At 37.4% G+C, this 25,944-nt stretch overlaps 1 protein-coding gene across 1 annotated transcript in view; it reads left to right on the top strand.

Annotated features, from left to right (window-relative positions):
• Positions 1-25,944, top strand: part of lrba (LPS responsive beige-like anchor protein) — a 193,358-nt gene that overhangs the window by 84,395 nt on the left and 83,019 nt on the right. The window contains exons 35-36 of the mRNA XM_043237014.1: positions 204-312; positions 11,816-11,982. Of these exons, the coding sequence (XP_043092949.1) occupies positions 204-312; positions 11,816-11,982 (276 nt within the window). The remainder of the gene's footprint in view (positions 1-203; positions 313-11,815; positions 11,983-25,944) is intronic.

Below are 25,944 nucleotides of genomic sequence, written 5' to 3'. Positions count from 1 at the left end.
TATATATATATATATATATATATATATATATATATATATATATATATATATATATATATATATATATATATATATATATATATGTTGCGTATAAAATGAGTTATTAGGTTATGTTACCAACAAAAAACTGCAAAAAAATTATTCAGACAGAATCATGTGATGTCAGGTGTGAACTCAGTGTTTAATGTGATTTTGATTTACAGACTGCTGAGCCACACCATGAAGGACCATCTGGTGCGTGTAGCTAATGAGGCTGAGTTCATTCTGAGCCGCCAGAGAGCAGAGGACATCCACAAACATGCCGAGTTTGAGGTGAGCTTGTCTCTCTCACACACGCAGTATCAGCATCCGTCTACGAGAGTTCTTGTCTGTAGTCAGTGATGCTCCTAAAAGTTTTTGGTGGATGGACACCCTATAAAAAAAACTGTGATTTTTGTTTCCTGTACTAGTAAATGGGCTACAAATATTGATTGCTCAAGTTGATAATACTATCAATTAATTCAATATATATATATGTATGATATGTATGAAATATGTGTGTGTATGTATGTATCTGTATATATATGTGTGTGTGTGTGTGTGTGTGTGTGTGTGTGTGTGTGTGTGTGTGTGTATGTATATATATATATATATATATATATATATATATATATATATATATATATATATATATATATATATATATATATATATATATATATATATATATATATATATATATATATATATATATATATATATATATATATATATATATATATATATATATATATATATATATATATATATATATATATATATATATATATATATATATATATATATATATATATATATATATATATATATATATATATATATATATATATATATATAAAGTAAAAGTCTTAGCTGTCACTTTAGTTTAATGTTTAAATTAATTGTTGCTAATTGTTGCTAAAAAAAAAAAAAGACGAAACTAAAAAGAACAAACAAAAAGGAAAAAAAAATGTCCAGGTCACTTCATTTCATGAGATCTTGAAGACTTGCAGCTGAGTGAAGCAATAGCTAACTTTTCTTGACATATTGTACAAACAAGCCACTTTCACTTTATGCAGATATATTCTGTTTCAGGATTAATTTACAATTTTAAAAAACTGTTGTAAGATTTAATGAAATTGTTAAGCCCCTGTGAGGATATTGAAAAAAGAAAGTTTTGTCTGTCGGAACTGAGAGGCTGCCAACGTGAAGGAGAACAAATGTTTTCTTTTCAAACACAACTTATATGGAAGAAGGTTTCAAGCTTTGGCTACAAAGATTGCGTTTGGCATGTATCTTACCAAAACATAGCAGCACAGTTGATTTATTCCTTATAGCACAGCCATGGGGCATTCCTCCACCGCTGCCCCGCCAAACACGCACACACATCACCTCTTTTATCACCGCAGTCTCACTTTCTCATTCCTTCCATCATTCTCCATTTCTTTCTACCTGCTCCTTTTTTCCTCACGATTCCCTTCGGACTCATGTTCTGCCTGTTGCGCTCTCTTTTGTGGGAGAATTGCACCAGTGACAGGAATACAGCACCTTCATTTCTGACTTCCTTTCCTTTCCCGTCCCTCCCTCTGGTTCTGTCTGGCACCAGGGGCAGGATGTGACAGCGTAAAGGGGGAGTGGGCTCTGCTCTGTTCAACATCTCCCACCCTCCAGTTGTAAAATGTTATGTTTTCAGAAAGTTCAGAGACCCTGCCTTGAACCTGAGACTAGGAGAGGATAACTTTTGAAGGACAGTATTAAAAGTAAACATGTAAAATCGGAGAAGGAGATTATGTATCATGTCAGTGAAAGGTTCTGCAGTAGTCTGCTTAGTTAGGGTCATGTTTTGTGTGTGATTGAGCCTGTGCGCTTATTTTGGCAGCTTCTCTCAAACGCTTCACCCAGTGTCTCACCGTTTTCAGAAAACTAAGAAGTTCTGACTCATTCGCTTGATTGTCTAGCTGTCATTATCAGCTCAAAGAATCAGAATAAGTTTATTCGCCACTGTAGAGAGAGAATTATTTAGTTCGAATTCCTCACTGAATTGTTCAAACGACTCATTCAGTAAACCACATGTTGTCTAATTATATATGCTACGATTAAAGGGGTCATGAACTGCCTGTTTTATTTTTTATGTTCTGCTGTTCTCTGAGGTCCACTTACAAGTTAACGTTATCAAGATTTGTACATCAAAAACATAATTTAATAGGAATAACATATTTTCAGTGCTGTTTTTACCCCCCTTGTCAAAACACTTCATTTGAATGGGCTTAGCGGAATTTAGACTTAGTAATAAATGCCTGCTATGATTAGCTAATAGCTATGTAAGACAGTCAGGGTCTTTTGCAGATAGGCACTGCTGTGATTTAGGTTAAAAACATATTAATACTCATATCAAATGATCTGTTTAACAGATGGAGCAATAGTGATCGCATAATAAAAACTGTCATTCATTCTTGTGTGTTGCAACATTACTTTTAGGTCTAATATAGTCGGCACAGCATCGTCATTTAGTCTTTCTAGAAAATCTTGTCGCATTGTACCTTGTTTGAAAATGAATCGTCACTGCGATTTAGTGAACTAAGGACCCAGTTCTTACTGATGTGGTCTGGATAAAAAATAAAGTTCACCCACTTTTTTCTTACACTCGGAACAGAATGAAGACAATGCAAAGACTTGGCACTATACAGCGATTTGCTGTCTTCAGATCTTTATTGCTTGATTTCTGTTTAGACCTGTGCGTTCGCCACTCGTAAACACTTCACTCGTGAATCAGTGGGTGGGGCTAAACAGGCAGTGATGTAGAAGCAGGCATTGATGATCTTCTGCTGTTTCTAGACTAATATATTTTAATATATTTTAATATAATTTAAATAATTTAATATTTTTATATTTTAATATAATTTTTGTTTTGTGTACATACATATATGCTGGTATAGTACATTTTATATAGTGTTTTTCTGGGTACTTAAAGTGCTTTACATGTGAGTGGGATCTCCTCAACCACCACCATTTCAAATATGTCAAAAGCGTTTAGGATCTTTTAAAAATCTTTTTTCATAAGTTGTCACCTATCTTCCCCAAGGAGAACATGGTAAAATTGACAGTAATATTGACATGAAATATTATCCCAATTTTTTTTTTCTATATTTAAAAATGCTATTTATTCCTGTGATTGCAACGCTGCATTTTCAGCAGTCATTACTCCACTTGTAAGTGTCACATTATCTTTCAAAAATCAACCTGATATCCTTATTTGATGCTGAAAAGCATTATTATTATCAGTGTTAATATAATAATTTATGCTGTCTGTAACTACGCCTTCACAAATGACAAGAGATTTAATGACGCAGCCATTCCAGCAGTAACACTCAACACTATAGAGGCATGCACCTCGTAAAACAGATGAGAGCTGGCAGTATTAGTTGAATACACCCTGCTTAAACAAGCTTCCTTACTTTACAGTGACATTTAGAGGGAACCTCGGAACACCCTTCCTCATCATTCCCACTGCCCCAAATTCCCAGGATTGGCCGAATTCTCTCAGACACTCAGTGGAAGACGGCTGCACTCTAGGGACGTGCTTAGCTTTGCTTTTTCACTCTAATTGGTCCCTCTGGTCCGATTCTTTCTGCATTTCCAGCCTCACTCACAGCACAGCGAAGAATATATTTTTTCTCACAAATACTGCTGGATATTCTGCCAAATGCACAGATTATCAATGTCAGGTACATTATGCGGATGCCAAAAAAAAAACACACTGAGAAGTTTACTCATCATTTTACAGTACTCAGCTAAATATTACATACAAAGGCCTTACGTGTAAGAGCACTGTACTAATTTATCCTTGATACTTGCATACTTTAAATCTCCCATAATGCTGTTCTCTGTAGAGCAAAGCTGGCCACTGTTTTACATGACTTAGGATAGCCCTATCAATTGCAAGTTTAAAGTGCGAAGTGCGTCATGATGAAAGTAAAGCTTCATTGACCCAAACAAACTACTTTAAGAGAAGAGAAACTGATATTGGACAGGTAGATGGCTGAATTTAGTTGGGTTGGTTTTATGTGCATTCATTTCGTAGGTCTTGTATAGCTGGGTCAGAGTTGTTTGTGATGGTTATGAAGCACACTTTTGATAAAGATTTGATAGAGAAACAAACTGTGGGTCCATCTCCTACAGCAGTGGTTCCCAACCTTTTCTTGTTTGAGGCACCCTTGGAAAGCCTTTCAAAAGTTCCCGGCACCCTTATAAGGAAATAGATATTTAAAATCTCCGTAGCTTTTTTATTATTATTTATTTATTTGTTTCATTTCGAGAGTTTGCATGCAACAACACCTTATACCTAGTCCTAGATGATATGAGAATACTGTTTACACTGATTCTGCCTTAATAAAAAAAATTTGTTGAAATTTTGGCGGCACCCTCAAAAGATCTCACGGCACCCCTTAGTGCCGCGGCACACCGGTTGGGAACCACTGTCCTACAGCCTTAATGTATGCGTAAAATCCCTAAAAAAGTCTGAATCGTTTAACTGAATTGACCTGAAAAAAACTAATTGGATAAATCTGCATAGGTGGTTGTCAAAGTTTATTTATAAGTTTGTAAGTGTATTTTATTTCTTACAATATGGCTTCTCAGTCACAGCACAGATTTCTTAAGAATCCATCTCAGTATTGAATCCCTCACTTAGATATAGTTGCTCCTCTGTGACCCCTGAAAAGCAGTGAGCCACCGATAAGTGCAGCACTGATATTGCCGTATTGATTTTCCTCCATTCCGGCTCTTGCCATCTTTTCTGAGCCACCGGTTTCATTTTGCACGGCCACAATAAAAATAACAGGCCAGTGAAAGATGCCCCCGTGGGGATCACTCTGCCTTTCCATCCTGAAGACCAGTTTACACAGGATTTGGATGTTTAAGGGAACAACATGAAATATGAGACATATGAGAACCAGAATGGATGGAGAAGTTTGCTTTTTGTTTTATTCATGAATTAATGCAATACTGTAGCCTTGATGATATTCAGAATGAGAGTAATTTACCTGTTAGTTGTCTGTGATCAATAGTCATGTGTCTTAGCAGTATTCGAATAGCAGGTACAGAAGAGGTTAAGTAGAGTTAATTTGTTTTTCACATCTTTTTTTTCCTCATACAACCTACGTAAAATTATGGGGAAAATTACCTACTGTTTTTTGGCAAACTCAGAGGTCCTCTGAGAAATCTGATCCTGCCTGGGTAGAAATGTCTGTAATTATGGTATATTATTTTTTCCATATCACTTCTCATTTTATTTCCTTTGTTAAATTCTAAAGCTAAAATTAAATTGCCAATTTCTTTACTGTTTAAAAAAAAATTAGGTACTGATAGCAACCTCCAACCATTAGAAAAATAAAAGTGAATGAGTTAATGCATGAATGAATGAATGTGAACTTTCACAGACTTTTAGTTATGGATAGGGTTGATCTCGATCTAAATTTCTTCTCTTATATGCTGGATAAACGTAATTATATAATTGAAACTATTTTAAATGAAGTATCACTCAAACATTGTTTAGAAAATGAACTCCATCTGAATATAGTGTTTTCAATATAAAGGATTTGCTTCAAATGTGTTTTCTCTCTTTAGTAGGCCAATGAATAGAACAGTCACACTTAAATATGCTTGGATTTTATGCAAACTTCTGCCTTTGGTGACCATGCAGTCCAGAAATCCAAATACTGCTTATATCAATATTTTAACCATAATGCATACCTAATAGATCATTGAAGAGGGATCTGTGAGGCACTGCAAGCTGAACCAAGGTGAAAATGCAACATTGTAACAGTTTAATGTCTGTTTCAGAACAAATCAAAATAACTGCAGATCTGAAAACACTAAATTTTATAGAACATTATTCAGGCTGCTTGTATGTGAAGCACGGACTGCTATAGTATATTGTGCATTTGAGGAATGGGTCTGAAGAGAAAGGTGGCAGCATTGAAGACGGCCTTTGTTCCAGTGCATTCTCTAGTTGGTGAATTATTTAGCAAATAAAAATAAATTTATGTTTGTTCCCTGTCAAGGTTCAAATCCACCAGAAGAGATGATGGTGGATACCAGTGATTTAGACACACTTTTATTACGTAGATGGATAACATATGCCTTTATACACTCCCCCGCTCCCCTCTCTCACACACACACACACACACACACACACACACACACACACTCATCCATCCACTCTGGGATTGAGTTATCTTTACCCCTTGAGAGTGAGATTACAGGGACAGCAGGGTCCTGACGGACACAGAGATAACCGCTGGAAATCCAATTATCTTTTAGTGTTCTCTTTCTAATAGGATCCCTAATACAGAAGAGATTTTTCCGGTAACAACTGTACGAAGGCGGCCGATACCTGCGAGGGAGAAAAGAAAGGACAGATTTAGAGAGAGAGAGAGAGAGGGAGACTTCCTTCTTTAATGAGAGTCTTTCTTTATTAGAAATGAAATGTGGAAGAGACTGGGCCACAAGGCCAGATCTTTCAGATGTGATAGAACGAGGTCATTGTTCTCTCTTTCACTCTCTTGCTCTTTTTTGTTAGCTTTTACTTGATCTTGAAGTGATGGAGTGTAATTGAGTTGACTCCCGACTGAAGTGTGTGTGAAGAGAGGTGATGGGCCACTTCATTAGCGTTTAGTGTCTGTGTTTCTGTAAGAAGAGACTAGGAGCTAATGACATCAACTGCGAAATGAGACGCATGACCTCGTATTATTCCAGCGTGCATGTTCACTAATCCTCCAACCTCTGACAGTTATCTGCACTAGCCAAACAAAAGCACGTCTAAATGATGTGTACTTAGAGATTCAGTAAGGTTACACTTGTGCCCTTTGATAAGTCAGCAGCTATCCTTTAGCTTCATCGTAAATGCTATCTTTACCGCAAGTAATGGCTTTGTGGAATACATGCGTACAGGCTGCGTTTCTTTCTGCGTTTTACTTGCTTTAATTAATTCCCCAGGTGATGGCAGTGCAGCAGGTCATTATACTGTATCTTGTCCCCAACACTCTGGTGAATAGAGCCCTTCTTCTTTCCATTTAGAACACTGCGTTTTATTTCATTTTATTATTAGAATTTGTATTCAAAATAATTACACAATATGTACTTTAATTAGGATAATCAAGATTTGCTAAAAAATATTCTCAGGAATATAGATATACAGGTAACAAAGACATAGAATTTTTATGAATAGGCATTACAAAAAGTGGGATTATTTCGGTTTGATCAAATTTAGGGTAAACCAAACCTTTAGTGGTCCGTTTAAAATCATAATAGTCATTTTAATTGATTTTAAATTTGAAGTATTGCTTATGAACTGCTCTTGATGCATTAGAATTGTATAATGTTTACTTTATGGGTTTTGTATTGTAATATGTAGTAGATGGGGTGCATATTTAATCTTAACATTCCATATTATGCATTCAAATGTTCTCTGGAAATAGTTTGTATGTAGAATGACGTTTGCATTTAAAAATAATAATAAATATAATAACAGTATTAATATATGCACACACATTAATATCTTTGGCTGATGAGATGCGTCTTGTCCCATGCATGCATCATGGAAAAAAAAAAAAAGAAAACGTGTCTGAAGTCAACTGCTGTTTAATTCAGTTGTGCACCATTTAGCTATTTTTAAAAACCTCAGTCATATTGTGTTCTGCCTACTCAGCTGGGATAGTAGGAAGTGTTTTAGCTGAAAAAAAATATTCTTACAAATAATAAGATTATACATATATATATATATTTTTTTTTCTTTTCTCTGCTTGTGAAGATATCCTCTCAGACTGTTTATTTGACCTGTGTTATCACCCTCCCAACAGTGGTGCTCAGCTTGTAGTTTTTTGTTCATTGGGCTTACACCCATATGCGTTTCCTTTATTTACCAGAAGTAAAAACATTATCCCGCATTCACATTCATCCACACCTGCTCCTCGTCGCCTGCTGGCAGACATGTTCATTTTTCACTCGCCGCACATCTCCTTCATTTGACTATTTTTCACCTCAAAAGGACAGTTAATTCCTACAATTTCTCACACGGCGTGACCTTGAAGTTGCAGGAGTCAGCTGCCCGTGTAGAGTAATGGAACCAAAGAAATGCCTTTTTTTTTTTTTTTTTTTTTTTTTGGAGAGGGGGTGGGAGGCAAGATGAAGAATCTGCCATCTACGCATTGTGACTAGTCCATTAAAAGCACAAAATGAAGGAGGGAGAAAAGGGGAAGAGAGAATCCAGAGATACTTTGATAAGTTGTTGCACCTGTGTTAACCTTGATGGTCACCCTGACTCTGGGAAGGGGGTGGCAACGTTCTCTCTCTCTAGTTGCTTTACACTAGATTCCTGCTCCATCTATCGCCAAGGGAACAAGGGATGGAGGGAAATCAATACAGAGAGGCGTTGGCTGACAGCAGTATCGTTCCAGAATTGAAGTGCCTGTCAGCCTTTGTCATTCTGTGACTTTTGTTCGCTATTGTACTTTTAAGGCGTCATTTTTCTTGGTTGTCACTTTTCACTTTCCCAGCTTGCTTTTGTATTAATTCCCCTGGCTGCGGTTTTTACGCGGTGACTTTAAATTTGGAACGAAAGTGGGTCAAAAGATCAAGTGCAATGAAAAGCTCTCGCATTTGATTGGTCGAGCGATGCGGCAATCGCACGTTTTTCATTTTGTTTCTTTTGAGTGCTGCATGCATATCCTCCACATTGCATTTGCATTCCCTCAGATGCTGCAAGGACAGAGGCATCAGTAGGACAGTTTCCCGGTGTAAATGAAACCCTGAGGGACGGACTGGCGAGGAGAGGAAGATGATAGTCACGGTGCTGTGTATTTCACTGTCAACAGAGTGCAAATCAAGCAGTTTAACAAGATCCCTACTGTTTTCACAGCTCTCTGAGAAACATTGCGGAGCTTTCACTGTGTATGTAATGTGTAGACTTACATGCACGCTTGACCATGTCGTGTCACACTAACTAACTCGCATACACGGGTGCTGATGGAACATAATGAGTTCTGGTCTCTGGCAGATGATGATTATTTTGTTTAACCTTGCTACCCTGTTTAGAGAGGAGAGGAGAGGAGAGGGTAAAACCGCCGCCTGTGATTGTTCATATCTTGTTACAGTGAAACATTGGATCTGCTAACATTGATTAATAGCAGTCATTGGTATGTTATTGCGCTTTGCTTAACTTTAAATTCTGAATTTGCTGAATTTATTTAGAATTAATTGTTGTTTTTATGGCCTGTGCAACAATAACCCTGCATTTTATACAGACACATATTGCTATGGATGTAGCATAAGACACATTTAGAAGATTTTAGAAAACAATGCATATTGTTGAAATACCTTACTTGTAAAAGGTACAGTATTGTTCATTTATTGAAATCCACAAGTGGGAAATGCATTAAATAATTCTATAAAACAAAATCACACTTCAATGCATTTGGCTCTGCAGTCGGTATAGATGACGCATATTTGTATTTTTTTTAAAAAGCTAAACTTCATCATGATTTACTAAACCAAAAAATGTGAATGACTACTTTTATTAAAACGTCCTGACCAGGATTGATAAATGAATCAGAAATATATATATATATATATAATTTATATATAAATTATAAATTATATAAATTATATATCCATATATCCATTGAAATGCAGAATAATTAGTTTTGTATACACATTTTTTTTTACACAATAATATGGTTCTAATGGTTTTGCCTGGGTGTAGTCCACTGAAGGAAATGAGTGCTGACCCTGTCTGATTCAGTTCCCCAGAACACAGAGCATTTGGAAATGTGGATGATTACTCTGTCTGAAGTCATAAACACATTGTTTTCATGGTTTCGTTTCTGCCTCTATGGCCTCAACTTCAGCTGCACTGTGACTGGAGATTGTGGTTCCCTCTTGCCAAACATGTGCAAGACCCTTTGAATTAAGTCCACCTTGTTGAGTTTCCAAAAGTCTTATGATGTCACTTCAGAATTACAGCCCCAAACGTGATGATAATGTCACTGCAGTGTATTTCACCTGTATGTTTCCTGTAATTCAGCCTGTATGTTCAGCTGCAAGGAAGCCATTTGTCAGGAAGTTCATGAAAATTACAAAGCCCATTATGGAGCTCAGGGATTTGGTGCCGTTGACACTAGTTGATAAAGTGCCTGTTTATGCCAAAGTGTTTGAACTCACGACAGCTAATTAATAATGTGTTAATCAGTCGTTGAAGGGAACAATGAACAAATATGGATGATTGCTCTTTTTGTTTTTGAAGCTGTTCTGATTCAGAAAACACCTACAAACTTCAGTTGTCTACATTTTATTTCACAATAGTCCCTAATGATATTTATGAGCACCTGTTGTCGTTGTTTTCAAACTCTTTTTTGCCTGTTTTTTTCCTTTTGTCCATTCTTTTATCAGACTGAATGTTACCCATCTAGGCTGTTCCATTTCTTACCAAGATGTGACCTTCTGCACTAAACAGAGACAAATTGCTGTCTTTCTTTCCGTTCCTTTATTCCCGCTCTTTTGTTACGCCAGAAGCCCAAATCGGTTCACATTTAAACATTCACCCTTTACCTTTAATGTCTCTTTTATTCCGCCGTCCTCTTCTCGTGGCTTTAAGGTCACTGCAGAGTTAAGAACAGCGAAATGAGACACAGATTGATAATTAGGAGAGGGAAGCCCCCCTAATGTGATTTATCTCTATGGATTTTCTGTCATACATGAAGAGTCGATCTTCAAATTGGAGAGGAGGGCCCATTAGAAGGCACTTTGGAGCGTTTACCGCTAACTTTGCCGAGGCAGGCTTCAGCGTCTGCCGCCGCTACCGCAGCAGACCACTGCCTTTACTGTATTTGTTGTCTGAAGCGTGTGCTGTCCAAGGCTAATTTAATTTAGGCCCATAACACGCAATGGATGAAGCTGAGGGAATTACATTAAAACAAGCTCTAGTGGTTGCTGTAACCTTTCCACTTGATTGCTGTTTGCTAGACGTTGCATCAGAATCAGATAAGAGGCACGGGCGGAAAAATGAAGCCTATGTTGTGTGCTCGGTGGGCTGTTTTCGCTTATTCTGGCTTGAATTCGTACCAGCATCTCACCAGCTTTGTTACTCATCTCTCCATTTACGGATTGTGATTGGGACATTGGTTTTTACAGAGGATGGCTTATTGATTTACTCTTCTACTGCGTTGGGATGAACAGATAAAACAGAATTTAAGTTTTTATCAAAGGAATATTTGCAGTGTGAGGTGCTTTGTTAAAGGATCACATTTGAGTTCAAAGGCTTTTCTGATAACAAATTCTGACAAAGAAAAATGTCTCCTTGTGCATTATGGGTAGTTTCTACATTTTTTAGCGTAGCCCAAAGGCATTAGAAAATACATGTCCAGTGTTATTAATCACTGTGACAACAGGCTGGAAATGACCCAGAGTTCCATTTGTTTCCTGTGTGTATGGAGTTACTACACACACACACACACACACACACACACACACACACACTCACTCTCAGGCGTCAACACACACTCTAATGATGTAGTGTGCTTTGTTTTCTCCACCCTGTCTGATGGACAGCATTCTTCAGAGGTAAAATTAACACAGGAACACACTTGTGCCACAGGTATCATACTGTGCATGTTTGGTATTGTAGTTTTTGAAATGGGATAGGTCATTCGAATAAAGGGTTTAATGTGTTCATTGATATAACACCACTGAAAGTATATAAGAGCAAAATTACTAACAAGACTTGTTTTTTTTTTGTCTGCAGTCTCAAAGTGCGCAGTATGCTGCTGAGAAACGTGATGAGGAGAAGATGTGTGATCACCTGATCCGGGCCGCCAAGTACCGGGATCATGTCACATCCACCCAGCTCATCCAGAAGATTGTAAACATCCTCACAGATAAGCACGGTGCCTGGGGCTGCTCTGCGTTCAGGTACATACCATTTTAATGTGTGAAATGCTCGCCATATTATTATATATTTTCTCAAACATTCTTTTCGTTATCTCAAAAATGAATTCAACCCTTGCAACGATATAGAAGTATTCTAAACCAGACTTTGGCCTTCATTGAAGCTTCTTCTGGCCAACCATGCTGATAAGTAAAGCAACCACCACGGTTTGTATCTGCTGTTTCAGGACAAAATCATCTGAAATTGATTTCCGCTAGTGGCCCTGTGATTAGTTTTTACTTAAAAGCTTTCACCTGTCATCATCTTTCGGTATGACTTTGCATGTCAGTGGTAGCTACATGCTGTCTTCTTCTTCTTTTTCCATTTTATTTTGGAAAGCAGTCAGCATAAACATGCAAACATGCCAGCTACTTTGAGAATCAACCAGTTTTATTTAGCATTAACAGGCAATCAACTATGAACAGACTTTAATTGGTCTATAGTGATATTTGTGTCAAGTACAGGTTAGCTCTGCTCTGCTTTATAGTACACCTGCATCCTACTGCACCCCATACCAAATCATCCGTAATCATTAGACGTCATATTTTTTTACCTCTCTCATAATACGTTAAACGTACGTTTCTGCCCATTATGGGCTCTAATGGAGTCTTACAGTCATGCTTCTGAGTCTGGGTTATGTCTTTATGGCTTCAGTTTCTGCGTATGATGCATTGCAGTTGGAATGGGATGAAAGCCAGTGATTGCTACCTGGCCATTACTGAAGGAAACATGAGGACCAGTATTTATTTCTGTAAACACATAGAAATATCCCTTAATGATGCAGTCATGCACTGGTTTTCTCTAATCTAGTTTTATGCCAAAGACGCTCTTTGGCTCTGTAGTTTAAGTTTTTTTTTTGTCCTAACAGAATGTGTTCTCTGGAGATTTGGAGACCTGTCTGCAGTTTGTTGTATGAAGATTTCATGCTCTCTCTCTCTCTCTGTTCTTTGCTCTCAGTGTGCTGCAGTCATATAATGGCAGAGCGCTCTGTTCTCTCTCTTGGCTCTCTCCCCATTACCGGCCTTTATGTAGCAGAGCTATTGATGACTTTTGTAATAGCATGCGATGGGCGCGTGGTGACGCTGGCACAGTCTCAGAGTGTGTTTAATAAATCACAATCAGACCCTGCTGTTACATCAATACTTCTGCTCAATTACCCAGAAGGTCATGGGCAAAAATGCTGGAGAGCTGGGGATCGGTAACTACAGAAGAGAGAACAACATCTGGAAGTAAAAGAAAGGATACACACTAACACACACACACACACACACACACACACACACACGATGCAACATGCAATTTGCAGCTGCTTGTGTACACTGGGTTATTTTCACATCTTGGTTTTTAAAGGTGGAAGGGAATGATTCAGTTGAAACTTGCCACGGAAGGATAAAAAATATGATTGAAATGGTTAAACATGTTATGTTTTTGGTCATATTTTTTACAATACAGTTTAAAATACAGATTTTGTTATTGCAAAAAAAAAACAACATTTGCCGGCTACAAATATATGCAATGTAACAAAGTTGTAAATGCTTAAAATAAAATATTATCTAGTAGGAACTAGCATTTGAGAGCAAAGAAAATAATTCAGTATAAATAATATGCATATAATATGTTTAACAATCTTCTTAGATGCCAGATGTGGAACACACAAACACACACACACACATATATATATATATAAGCATATTAATAGAAAGATAAAGACCTTGGAAGAAGATCAAATTGAGGCCAAATTCAGCAGATATTTTATAAGACAATTTTTATCAATTATCTTTCTCAATAAATCAACAGTATCTTTAATATTTAGTTTTAATAGTCATGGACGTAAAGTACCATATTCATAGAGATTGCCACGTGTTCATATTGGTTTTGCCATAAAAGTATTAGAATTTTCACGGTACCCCCATTTCAGATAACAAAAGAAAACAACAGCATTAAAGTGTTGAGAGACAACACACACACACACACACACACGTGGCGAAATCTTGTTTTTCACCTTCATGAAAATGAAATCAGATCCCTCAAAGGGCACTCAGCTGCCATGATTACACCCTTTTGTTGGGAGTGTTAAATTTGCAAGCCCGCTAGCTCCCCCCTATAAAGACGTATTCCCCAAAGTTTCCATTCAATAAAAGGCTGAAAATGAAAATATTATTTTCCTCCCTGGCTGATGGTAGTTGTTGTTTCCTCATGGCAGGCATCTAATATCATCTGACACCTACTGACCCGCCTGAATGCAATTTGTGTCTTAATATCCAGCTTACAGCAGCCCCGTCCTCAGGAGAGTTGAGGTGTTAGGTGATTTTCTCTCTCTCCTGCTTTCATTCCTCACGTGCTCCCTCCCTCTCTCGCTTGTGGATGCATTGTCAGAGGGGTCCATGGGGCTTTGCACTCCGGCAAACAAAGAAAAAGACACACATATACTAACACACACACACACACACACACACACACACACACATTCCACTTGCTGATACGGGACTGTCCCGTTCTGCACTGTCCGTGGTCCTTCTTTTTTGATTGGATCTCAGATTGACAGACAGCTGCATCCACCTGTCTATCTATTACCACTCTCTCATCCAGTGAGGTGAACATGTGGCGGTAGCGTCTGCCAAAACCAGACAAAATGAACACAGTGCCCACAAATGAGGCTGCTGACAGCATTCATTTTTTTTTTTTTTTTTTTTTGCGTTTTGCTGCCTGCCGTTTCTGTGTCCCTCCTTTTTTTTTTTTTTTTTTTTTTTTTTTTTAGTTTTGACGTTGTGGTCATGTTTATTTGGGTCAAAAGACAGATGATCTCTCATGTAGATGACATGCCAGTAAAGTGGCCGGCCGAAAGAGAGATGATAGAGAGGAGGAAGAGGAGGAGGAGGAGGAGTGGGAGTGGGAGTGGGAGTCTCGCAGGACAGATGAGTCTTCCTCTCATATTCTCCTTCATTGCATTCTGATGGTGGGACTAATGTAGCATGGAAATTCACTCTGCTACTGCGCTCAGAGCAGTTCCACGCCCTCAAACACTGTCAGGGAGAAGATGAGGAAGATAGAAGCAAATGAAATAAAGAACAGACAGCGTAAAGGAAGGGAGTATTTTTGCAGATATGAAGTGCATGCTATGGCTCAAGAGTAAAATAAGGTAAACTTTGGCGTCTTATTTTGTTCGAATACTTAGAATTAGGATGTGCGACATTTAGTCGTGTACATTCATTAACCCCCTTTTTTTGATTTTTATTAAAATTAGTATATCTCAGCAAGCCTTTATGAGCCTGTTACTGTCAGAAATTTCCCTTTACTTTAAAGTAAATATTAGCCCATCAGTAAACCAACATTTCTTGCATTCTCTTTGTGAAAATTGGCAGTTATTGTAGAAATACCAGGCCTTTTCTTTACCAGTTGTTCTTAAGATTCTGGCTTGTTCTCATTTTCTTCTTTCTTCTGCACTCTTTTTCTTTTGAATGTTTTCTCACTTTCCTTTCTCATCTTTTCCCACCATCACACCCTATCTCTCGCTCTCATTCTCTCTCCTTCTCTAATGCGAGTCATTTCCAGCAGCAGCTCCAGTGATCTCTAATGGAGCTCCTCGGGGCTAGAAGCACCCCTGCCTGGGGACATCCATCTTTTCTGTGTCAGGAGCCCACGCCGGCAGAAACCTTTGTGATGTGCACTCCAATTTTTCTTCAGTAAATCAAATCTTCCCTTCTTTCAGAGAGATGAATGCGGCAGGGTTGTGGTGTTATAGAGAAAATCAATGCAGGCAAAATTGAAACAGTATGCCCACGTATTGATCGGCCTTGTGAAATCGAAACTAACAGCTTTGTAACTGTTCCGGAGGACAGTTAGCTGACCTGTAATGGACAAACTATCAATATTAGCATTACTATTTTATCCTGTGCTTTGTCATTTCTTGCCCAGCCCTTTGGGAGCGGAGGAATGCTGGGCACTGTAACACGTTCAGCTTGTTTTCTTAGCAGAAAATGTTATATTTTATAATATAATGGAGCTACATTATTTTTTCTTTTTTTTTTTTGTCATAGTACATTTCAAATGCATTTTTTATGTTGTTTTTCATTTGTCATCTTTTTATAATATTTTCTGTTTTCTTACTTAGCCCTTTTCATGGTAATAACTTGGCTTATTGATCTTCCTTTGTATAGTTTTTGCATTAATACATTATTATATATTAGGCTTTAATACCTTTTATATGACAAAAATTTGGCCCAGCACTCGATGTCCATATCTGTGTCCTGAAATGAAACCAGTTGAAGACCGCTATTTTAAAAATGTAATTTAAAGAAAAATATATAATAGGATTATTGGATTCTTTTTATATTCTCTATTTTCCTTGAACACAAGCAATCATGTTCTCAAGGGAGTGCTGAATTCTATCACACATAACAATAGCTGGACAAAGGTTCTGCCCCCCTCAGTCATATACAAATCTCTCTCTCTCTCTCTCACGCACACACACACACATCTTAGGTTCTCATTTGGTGCTGCTTGAGATGCTTCATTAATGTCGTCACATTTGGTGTAGGTAATGCAAGTCATACATCATTCCACTGGTTAATGATGCTCAGGCTGTTATGAGAGCACCCTGCTGTCCTGCTCGCCAAAACTACACAAGCACTCCGTCACCTCTCTTCCACCACACGCCATCATGCGTGTAACCCACCGCTGTCTGGCTTTCATCCACGAATCTCATTTTACAGAAGATACAGAATATAAGATAGAAGAGTCAGGGCATTTTACTGAATACTGGGTAAATTAATTTAACCTCACATTCAAAACATATTATCTTTTTTTTTCTACTGAAACACAGTGGAGACTGTGTATATATATATATAGTGTGTGTGTATGTATGTATATTCATATATATATATTCTTATTCTTCTAGTTAGTATATGTCTGACTTCATATATATATTCTTATTCTTCTAGTTAGCGCACCTAGACACATACAAACAAAAAGCTATATTTTTGAATTGTCTGGTGTAAATGTAAAGAAATTCAGGAGTCAGGACTCTCATTGAGTCACACCTCATTGGGTCTCAAGGCACTTTATATAATGTATATGCAATGACTATTTGTGTGCCACAAAATAACTTGAGGATTTTCCTAGCCAAAAGTGATATACATTACCGTTAAAAACCGAAGATTCTTTCTTTCTTATGCATATTAAGTGCTTTTCTAAACGTAATTATTAAATTGTACATTTTTATGTAATTACAAATATTCCATGTGATCATTTAATATAAATATTATACACTGCATGCATTATAATTATGAACAGACAGTTGTTTTAAAGTAGTTTCATACAGTATATCTTCTATAATATCTTACAGGTCCCAATGCATATCAGACTGTTTGTTCCCACCCACTGAGAGTACAAACACTGAACATCATTTGTGTTGGTTTATAGGGACCTCTAGAAGTCAGTCTCTTTACCAGTGTATGCTTAATGCAGCTGTAGTAGAGTGCCAGTACTGCCCAGTGTACTTTATTATGATTATCCCCTCATCCGGACACTCAGTAAAGGCTTATTAGTTCCTCTGTTTACTCTTTAAAGTTACTAAAGCTATACAAAGAAGGAAATGGATGCTAAATACCCTGCTTCTTTGTAGTATTAGACTGTGTTTGTACATCAGAACAGAGTGATCTCAAGTGCCCTCCTGTTAGCTTCATTTTTAGCTGCAAAGCCTGAGTTTTATCTGATTCACTTTCTCTTCAGCCGCTTTTACATTCAAGAGGAAGCTGAGATCTAGTCTCTCAAAGAGCTTCAGATGGCTCAGATCAGTTTCTATGAACCATATTATTGTAAGACAAGTTACTGATTTTATTTTATCTGTTCACTGTATAATAAAAAAGCACTGCCAAGAACAAAATGTAAGTTATTTACTAGAAGTACCTGATTTTCTTTGACACACTCATGAGAGAAGTGAAAATTTCTAATTTGTAAAGAAATGATCCTTCTAGGCAAAATGCTTCTGGAAAATGCCCTAGATAAAAAAACAGGAGTAATTCATTTCTCATAACATGATTTATTGAGTTGCATGGCTTAAGATTTAGAGACTTAAGTTTTAGAGATTACCTCTATAGTACTTTTGCATCCTTTTTGTTCATGGAAAGCTTCAGTCACCATTCATTGTAACTACATTGAAAAGAAAAATTTTCAAGTGCATTCTTTGAAATTTCTAATTTTGTCTTTAACAGGAAAATATAGAACTTTTGGATAATTAAAATTTTGGGGTGAATAGATAAAATGAGTGATTTATACAAGCTAAATGCAGAGTGCCATGAGAAAAGTTGACAATGACAATCTTCTCCACATTAAATCATCTGTAGGGGTTCCTCATGACAAACTATAAATGATTTTATCAACTTGGCCTGCGTGGTCCTGGCAAAGATAAGGCAAAATACTTAGCAGATTACAGTATGTCATAACATATACACGTCCTGCTTTTATTTACATTTCTTCATAAGCTGTTTAACAAGTACCATTAATGGCTCGGTTTGGCTATAAACACTTGAGAAACCATGTACAAACATCCCACAAGACTGTGGGCCAGATAGAGAGAGAGCAGCTGTTCCACGCTCTTTTTTTCCCTTTCTTATCCTCCCTTCTTCATGTATGATGAAAACAAATGAGATTTTCTTTCACAGAATCTCAAAACCTTTCAAACAAACCTCCACGATACACCTAGACGTACAACCTCTTACTTGAGACGTTAGCTGTAAACATGGATTAGCTATGTAGAATATCTGTCATCTGTGGGCATTTGTGTTGTTCACACGCAGAGCTTTTTGAAGCTGACGTATCCATTTCTGTGCCTTAAGCTTTACAGCTTGCCATGTCTTCCCAGTCTATCTTTAAATCTCCAGAGAGCATGTAAAGGTTTGACAGCTACAGATTCCTTGGGATATATCACATAAATGATGTGAAAATGGCTTCTCGCAGCTCTCCTCTTTTGCGTTATGGAAATGGATTAAAATATGTCCTAATGAAAACATTTAGCTCTGACTGTATATACACAACAGTGGCCCAGACTGTAAGAAATAGTAACAAAGTGTCAAAGAAGGACATATTAACGGCTCCCGTAGCGCTGATGTTGTCCATATGTTAGCATGACAGACTCCACATACTCCAGAACTCCCAGAGTTCAGCAGTCACATCAAGTGTTCCACTGAAAATGCAGTAGTAGTGCTGAAAAGATACTTTACCGCTAATGATTTTGATTTAAAGGCCAGCTTAGACCAGTAATTTCTTTGTTTGTCTAACACTGCTGGTTAGTTCTAGTCATTACAGTTCACCAGTGAATCATAGAAGACATTTTTTTTTTCTGATCCTTTTTGGTAAAGTGGATTAACACAGTTATGCTTCTGGTTAGGAGACAGTAGTTTTAGGGCCAGACTCAAAAAAAAAACTTTTTCAAGTTAAAAAAAAAAATATATATACTGCTATTTTTACTTAAGAATATTTAGTTTTCCCGAAATGTTTTTAATATTAAGACAAAACCTGAGAAGAATTACCATTTTGGAAAAAAATAAAATAAAATAAAATAAATCATTGTACATTGTATAACTTATTAAAGTGCATGACCGATAAACTTTAGCTTGGTTTAAATTCCCAAAGGTAAGATACTTTGTGAATTTATTGGGTTGTTTCAAATTAAATGTCAAATTAAACGTAATGCTGCTTACTTATTACATATATTATTATTATTATTATTACTAGTGCATGAGTATTCTGAATTGACATCAATGATCTTTAAAGTATTAAATTAAAGACATCATTTTCACTAGCATTTGGCACATATCACATGAGTGTGTTAACTCTAGAGAAAGCACAAAAAGACCTCAAATGAATTGCAATACACGAGTTCATTTTGAGAACATTTAAGAAAAAAAAAATACTAAACTAAAACAAAAAAATCCAATAAAAATAGTGTTCATGCTTATTATTTATTAATTTATTATTTTTTTAGTTTATTTTTTAGGACAGCGTAGAGGAGACAGGAAGCAAAGTGATAAAGAGAGGGGGGTTGGACCAGGAAAGATCCTTGAGCCGGGATTCAGACTCAGGACAGCTGAGATACAACACCATCACATCTCTGTGTACTGCCCATTAGGCTATAGGCACAGACAAGCATGCTTATGATTATTATGGTCATCTGTAGGCAGTGTAAAAAGATAGGTTTTTGTTAGTTTATCACAGTGAGCAGCAACGCTGGGCTTTTCAGCAGGCCTGTGATGCTAGAAATGTTATTATAAAAGTTATTGCACATAAAGTTTGTTAGAAACAGGAAGGATTACCTCAAAATACCTTGCAGATGAGAAGGACTTCATCTAATTAAAATACATACCTCTTCATGTCACCAATGTGAGCACATGTGCCATAAGTTGCCAACTTCTGCTTTAAAGCAAAATAGTTATCCATATTTGGATATGTCCATTTTCAGCAATGCATGTACAGGTCTTTTTTACCTATATGGGAAAAGACCAAAATCTATGGCAGTTGGCTCTTTTAGTTGTGTTCTCACATCCATATATCTGTGAGTCCATTTCTTTCATTCATATACAGTATGTACAAGTGGACAGCCCCTGCCTTGTTTATTCTAATGATCAAATGCCAATAAAAAAAAAGTCTAGAATTGATAGCTACAGGCAGCACAATTACTGATCTGTTGGCTAAAAGCAGTGCTGCCAAGTATCTAGTTTTAGCTAAATATTCAGACAAAAAAATAGCTGTGCCAATAACATGCTTCTGAATATTCCCTCTTTTTTGACTGTTGAGACCGAGTGATTCTTAACATTCAGGGGCTCTTTCCCATCATCCTCCTCTCAGAGGGGGCTTATAATGGAAGTACCAAGCAGGCCACTGATGCAGCAGGAGCCATTACACACAACACCACGCACACTTTTTCCTCTGTAGCAACTCAGATTTATGAGTTTCATATGCCCTTAAGAAAGTATACTGCCGTGACAGAGCAAGGTCACGATAGGAGGCCCTGATCAATATTTGAATGAAAAGCCATTTGGGAAGTTTTTAGGGCCTTTTCTCCCCCCTCTCTTTCTTTCTGACTCGCTCTCTCCCAGGAACAACATCAGGAAAGTATCGATTGCAGAGGTCCAGTAGTTAGTCAGAGGCTATCTCCTTTGACTAACCCCTTAGCACTCTGTCACCCCTTCACTACTGTGATAGATTGTTACTCTCTGGGCCACAGTAATTACACGCAGCTCCGGTCGGGTCATTTATTTCAACACTTTCACCATTTACCAAAAAATCTCCTTTATCTTTGTGACCCAGTGGTTTGCTTTTGCAGCAAAAGCAGAAAGAGGGACACATAAAATTCTTACTCCCGCCCTGGAGCACGATGGGGCATCTGTTACCCATCTCACCCATATTTCTCTCACTTCTTCCTTTCGCCCTATGCTCTTTTCTTTTTCCTCTGTCCTTCTCTTACATTCTCTCTCTTTCTTTCTTTTTTTCCGCTGTCTTGTGTCTTCTCCGTGCTTTAAAAAAATTAGGAATAAATGCATTTAAAAAAAAAAATAAAAAAAAAAAAAAATTTTTTTATATATATATATATATATATATATATATATATATATACATACATACATGTATACTTTTATTTTGATCATAGGTAAATATAGGTGAATAGGTAACCTTTTTTCATTTGATGAGGGGAGGGGTTGATTAATGTTAAATAATCAATGTTTTGTTTTATTTATTTATTTTATTTCTTTTAACTGCTTAATATATTTATGTAAAAAATAATTGAAGAAAATTATAAAATTAATATTATTGGAATTAAAATACTTTTTGAACGAATTAGTGTGCTTTGTTATATATAACGCCACCGCAATTGCATAACGGACCATAAGTATTACATAATATGCAACAGAGTTTTCCCATTATAGATTTCAACCCAGTGAATGGATTAAAATGTGAAAAACAGTTGATTATCATGCACTCTTTGATCTGGAGAAGATGGCATAGAAACATCCATGCTCCCTGATGAATGTATGAAATGCAAATTAAAAAGATGACAGTAAGCAATGCATGAATAAATACAAACCAGCAAAATGCAGAGAAAAGCCATTTGTTTTCTTTTAACATGTAGCACAGATGCTCTGTCACTGATGTCATTATCATGTGCTGCTCTTGACCTTATGTCTACCTTTAGAAACACATTAGCATAAACCGCACAGAGTCAACATCGCTTCCTCCGACTGCTCTGCATGGACAGTGCCACCTTAATCAGACGAAGTCACTCTGATTTCCTCTCGGTTTAATTTGAGATTCCAGACGGCCACGCGTCTCACGATTGCCGGTGGTTTGACAGAGAGACCCGAGCTTGCCCTTCTTCTGCATGACAAATACTCAGTTCATCCATTCAGTTTCCATAAACACATGGCTTATGCAAATCGTATGAAATAATCTCGGCGATACAGAGCAATTTAAGCAGTGGCAATCGCAGGCATTAATGAAAAAGGCACAAAGAGAGATGTGTTCACACCGACTGTAACTGCATTAATCCGCTGGAAAAGGTTATAAATGACTGGGAGTTGTCTCTCAAATGCCCTGTGCAGGAGTGATGTATGAAACTTGTGCTCTGTCTGGCCCGTTTGTTATGCTAAAGGTCACATTATTGTCATTTACATAATCTCCATGCCAGAAATGAACTCCATGTAATATCAGCCCAGAATATAGACGCCTGCACATACGTACGGCTTTTGAACGGATAGCCGGTTAAGAAACCATCATCACTCTTGCAGGATCATTTTGCCCTTTTTGTAAATGATGTTTGCATCCTGCGGCAGCTTTCAATATTTTTTTAATGGGTTTAAACTCATAAACAGGCCACACAGGTACCAATAGACTAGGGTTTGATGTGTTTTCCTTCATCCTGATAGATGGCATTCATTTGTCCTTGTCAAAAAAAAAAAAGAGGGAAAAAAAGGGTATCATCATGGGAGTCAAACTTTGAGACACATTGACAAAATCAGCATTTTGTAATAGAGCATCTGAATGCTTTCCAGTTAAGATAAGCAGCACAGACCTCATAGAGAAATGTCTGAATGTGTGGGGGGTGATTTGGTATCTAATGGTTTCTTGCTCTTGTTTTATTCTTTTCACCCTCCGTTACGTTCATAAAGCTTGTAGATCAATGTATTTAGTATAATTTGTTTAAACTAGATTGGAAATGACACAAAAAATACATGGTATACAAGTGGGCAGCTTGTCGACATTCAGCTCCGTTGCGCTTGGAGTTTGAGTCCTGGCTCATGATAACACAGTTGTCAAAACCACAAATATAATGCTATGGTGAATGTATTTGTATGGAAAACAGTAACATTAGTATAAATACATTTATAATAAATGCACAAACTAACTGTTTATCACAGAAAATACTGTATTTATATTATATTACTCCTTAGTACTTGTCTACATTATTAATATGCCCACATTTTTGTCATCATAATATGGTACAGTTAATGTTACTACAGTAGATCCATGGTTAATGACTGTGATTTGCAGATTACAGAGCTATCTGACTGTATTGCAGTGTTTCTCCTGAGCGTAAAAATGGTCTGTGTGTCTTGGTTCAAATGCGCTTTTGCCGTATTAACATTATATCAAACATATATTGTCTTTTCACTTTTAAACATTTAAATGTTTCTTTTGTTTTCTCTGTAATTATTTGTTCAATTTATTCAACATTTCAAAGTTTTTTTTTTTTAATTTATTAATTTTTTTTGTTAGATCCTAATATGTTTTTTAAGCCATGTGTTGAAAAAAGCATTCTCAAGCCTCCAGGCCTGTTGTTCTTGAGTGGGCATATGTGGGTATACTTGTTCCTGTGTGTAATTTAGAGCCTGTGTTTGCAGCAAACCCCTCGCAGGCTTTTATAACGCTGCTGGAGTGCGAGACTGATGCCTTTCTGAAGTGTGGCGGCACAAGCCAGCCTCTCTGTTTCAGCAACTTCCAAAAAACACCTCATTAATCCCACACCCACACACACACACACACACACACACACACACACACACACACACACACACACACACATGCTGAAATTCTCAACACATGGCCCAATTAAATGCTTTGTTTATTATGACACCTCCCTCGAGTCAAGTAGACTTGAAGTGTGGCTTGTTTTATGCAAACCTACAATTTAGGAGCGCATTTGAAGCTTTAAAGAGGAGATTATAAAACATGACCCTCTTCTCTGTTGATTCTCTCTGTCCTACTGTTTACTGCTCGCTCCCCGATCTATTTCCCTTATTCATTAACTCAATGGGTCACCATCTGTATTAAACTGCATTACGATTAGCCCCCCGTTCATCATCTCTGTTGGTAAACCGGTTCAGATTTACAGCCAGCGACCCAGCACTTACACTGGTACCGGGTGAGAAGAAAGACTTCAATTACACCTAACAAGCGCTTATAAAAGTCCCTGTTCACGTTAAATTCTCGCCAAATGTGGTTTACATTAAGCACGTTTGGAGGAGGGTCTCGAGTGTTGCTTTCGGCATATGCAATAAGACAATTTCAACTCCCCACTGCCATTTATGGGTCCGTTTCCGTCATGGCTGCTTTACGAGTGTACTAATTACTAATTGCACCCGAGCGGCACGGATACGTGCCCAGTTCTAGAGGCCTATTGTGTTTCGTAATTGTCGTTGTCTCGAGAAGGCGCTGGCGTAATTCCTGTTAGAAACCCCCTTTGGAAGAAGGAATGGATGGATGGATGGGGAGGGTGGATGAATAATTCATTAATGCTGTGAAAACACTTGCTGCGTGGAATGTGCAGCTGATTCTGCTGCTGGGATTGATGGCGGTTGGATTACACACACGCACACGCTTCCTCGGCCTTCATTAGGGCTCTATTGTCACAGTGTCTGGGCGGCGGTGGAAGGCTGCGAACGCGTTTCCAGCTGCTAGACTAATTGCAGTGGCCGGCGTGGTGTTGTATTGCAGACAGATTGATCCTCTCTGTATCTCTGCTCTCTCAGAGACTGACAGGAGAGGAGCTTCTTGGATCTGCTCTGTGCCTTCGGTGATCATTTTAATTAATGAACGTTGGAAGCCAGAATGATGGAGTGGCTATTTACGTGGAGGAAACTATCACATGCAAACACCTCGTTGCTGCTTAGATAGAGGGAAATCTGTTCACAGACAGACGGGACGATATGGAACCAACCCAACTCTGTTTTTTTTCCTGTTGTTTAATGGATATATGTCTTGCTTTTTGCCGCGTGATTGTGAATATTGTGCATATTTGTAATAATTCCTATAAACAGTTATTCGCTACAAAGGAGAACCAAATAACTTATTTTTATTACAGTAATTGCAAGAAGTAATTCATAGGTTTATCTGCCACTTAGCATAGATCACTGAATCTGATTGAGAGCTTCTATATTTTTCCTATTTAAAACTTGACTTTTCTGTAGTTGCATCGTGTACTAAGACAGACGGAATATGAAAAGTTGTGATTGTCTAAGCCGATATGCCTAGGAACTATACTCTCATTTGAGGAACTTGAGGAGCAGGTGCAATGATATTACGCAGCACCGGAAAACGCTGGAGACTCACAATGTAACTATAGAAGAGTCTAGGTTTAAATAAGAAAAATATCAAAACCCGTTGGTCATTTTTGAGCTAGGTGCTAACGGTCTAATCAGATTCAATAATCGATGCTAATAAACAGTTAAAAGCGCTATCACCAGACCCACAGATTGGCTGAGTGGATTGGAAAACCGAAAAACTCAACTGTTTAACTCTAGGGGAGCTGGAAAATGTGTGTTCAAAAAGAGTAGAGTGTTCCTTTAAGAGCAGCCTAGACCCAATATACTGTTACACATGTGTTTTCTTTCTCAGCTGTTTGCTTTCACTTAAATGACTGTTTGTGAGGACACTTGCAAAGGTGTTCTGACACA

This window comes from Puntigrus tetrazona, chromosome 1, assembly GCF_018831695.1.
Source record: "Puntigrus tetrazona isolate hp1 chromosome 1, ASM1883169v1, whole genome shotgun sequence".
In the NCBI taxonomy this organism is placed as follows: Eukaryota; Metazoa; Chordata; class Actinopteri; order Cypriniformes; family Cyprinidae; genus Puntigrus; species Puntigrus tetrazona.
The sequence above is the reverse complement of the archived record's forward strand: the minus strand, read 5'-3'. Positions and strand labels throughout refer to the sequence as shown.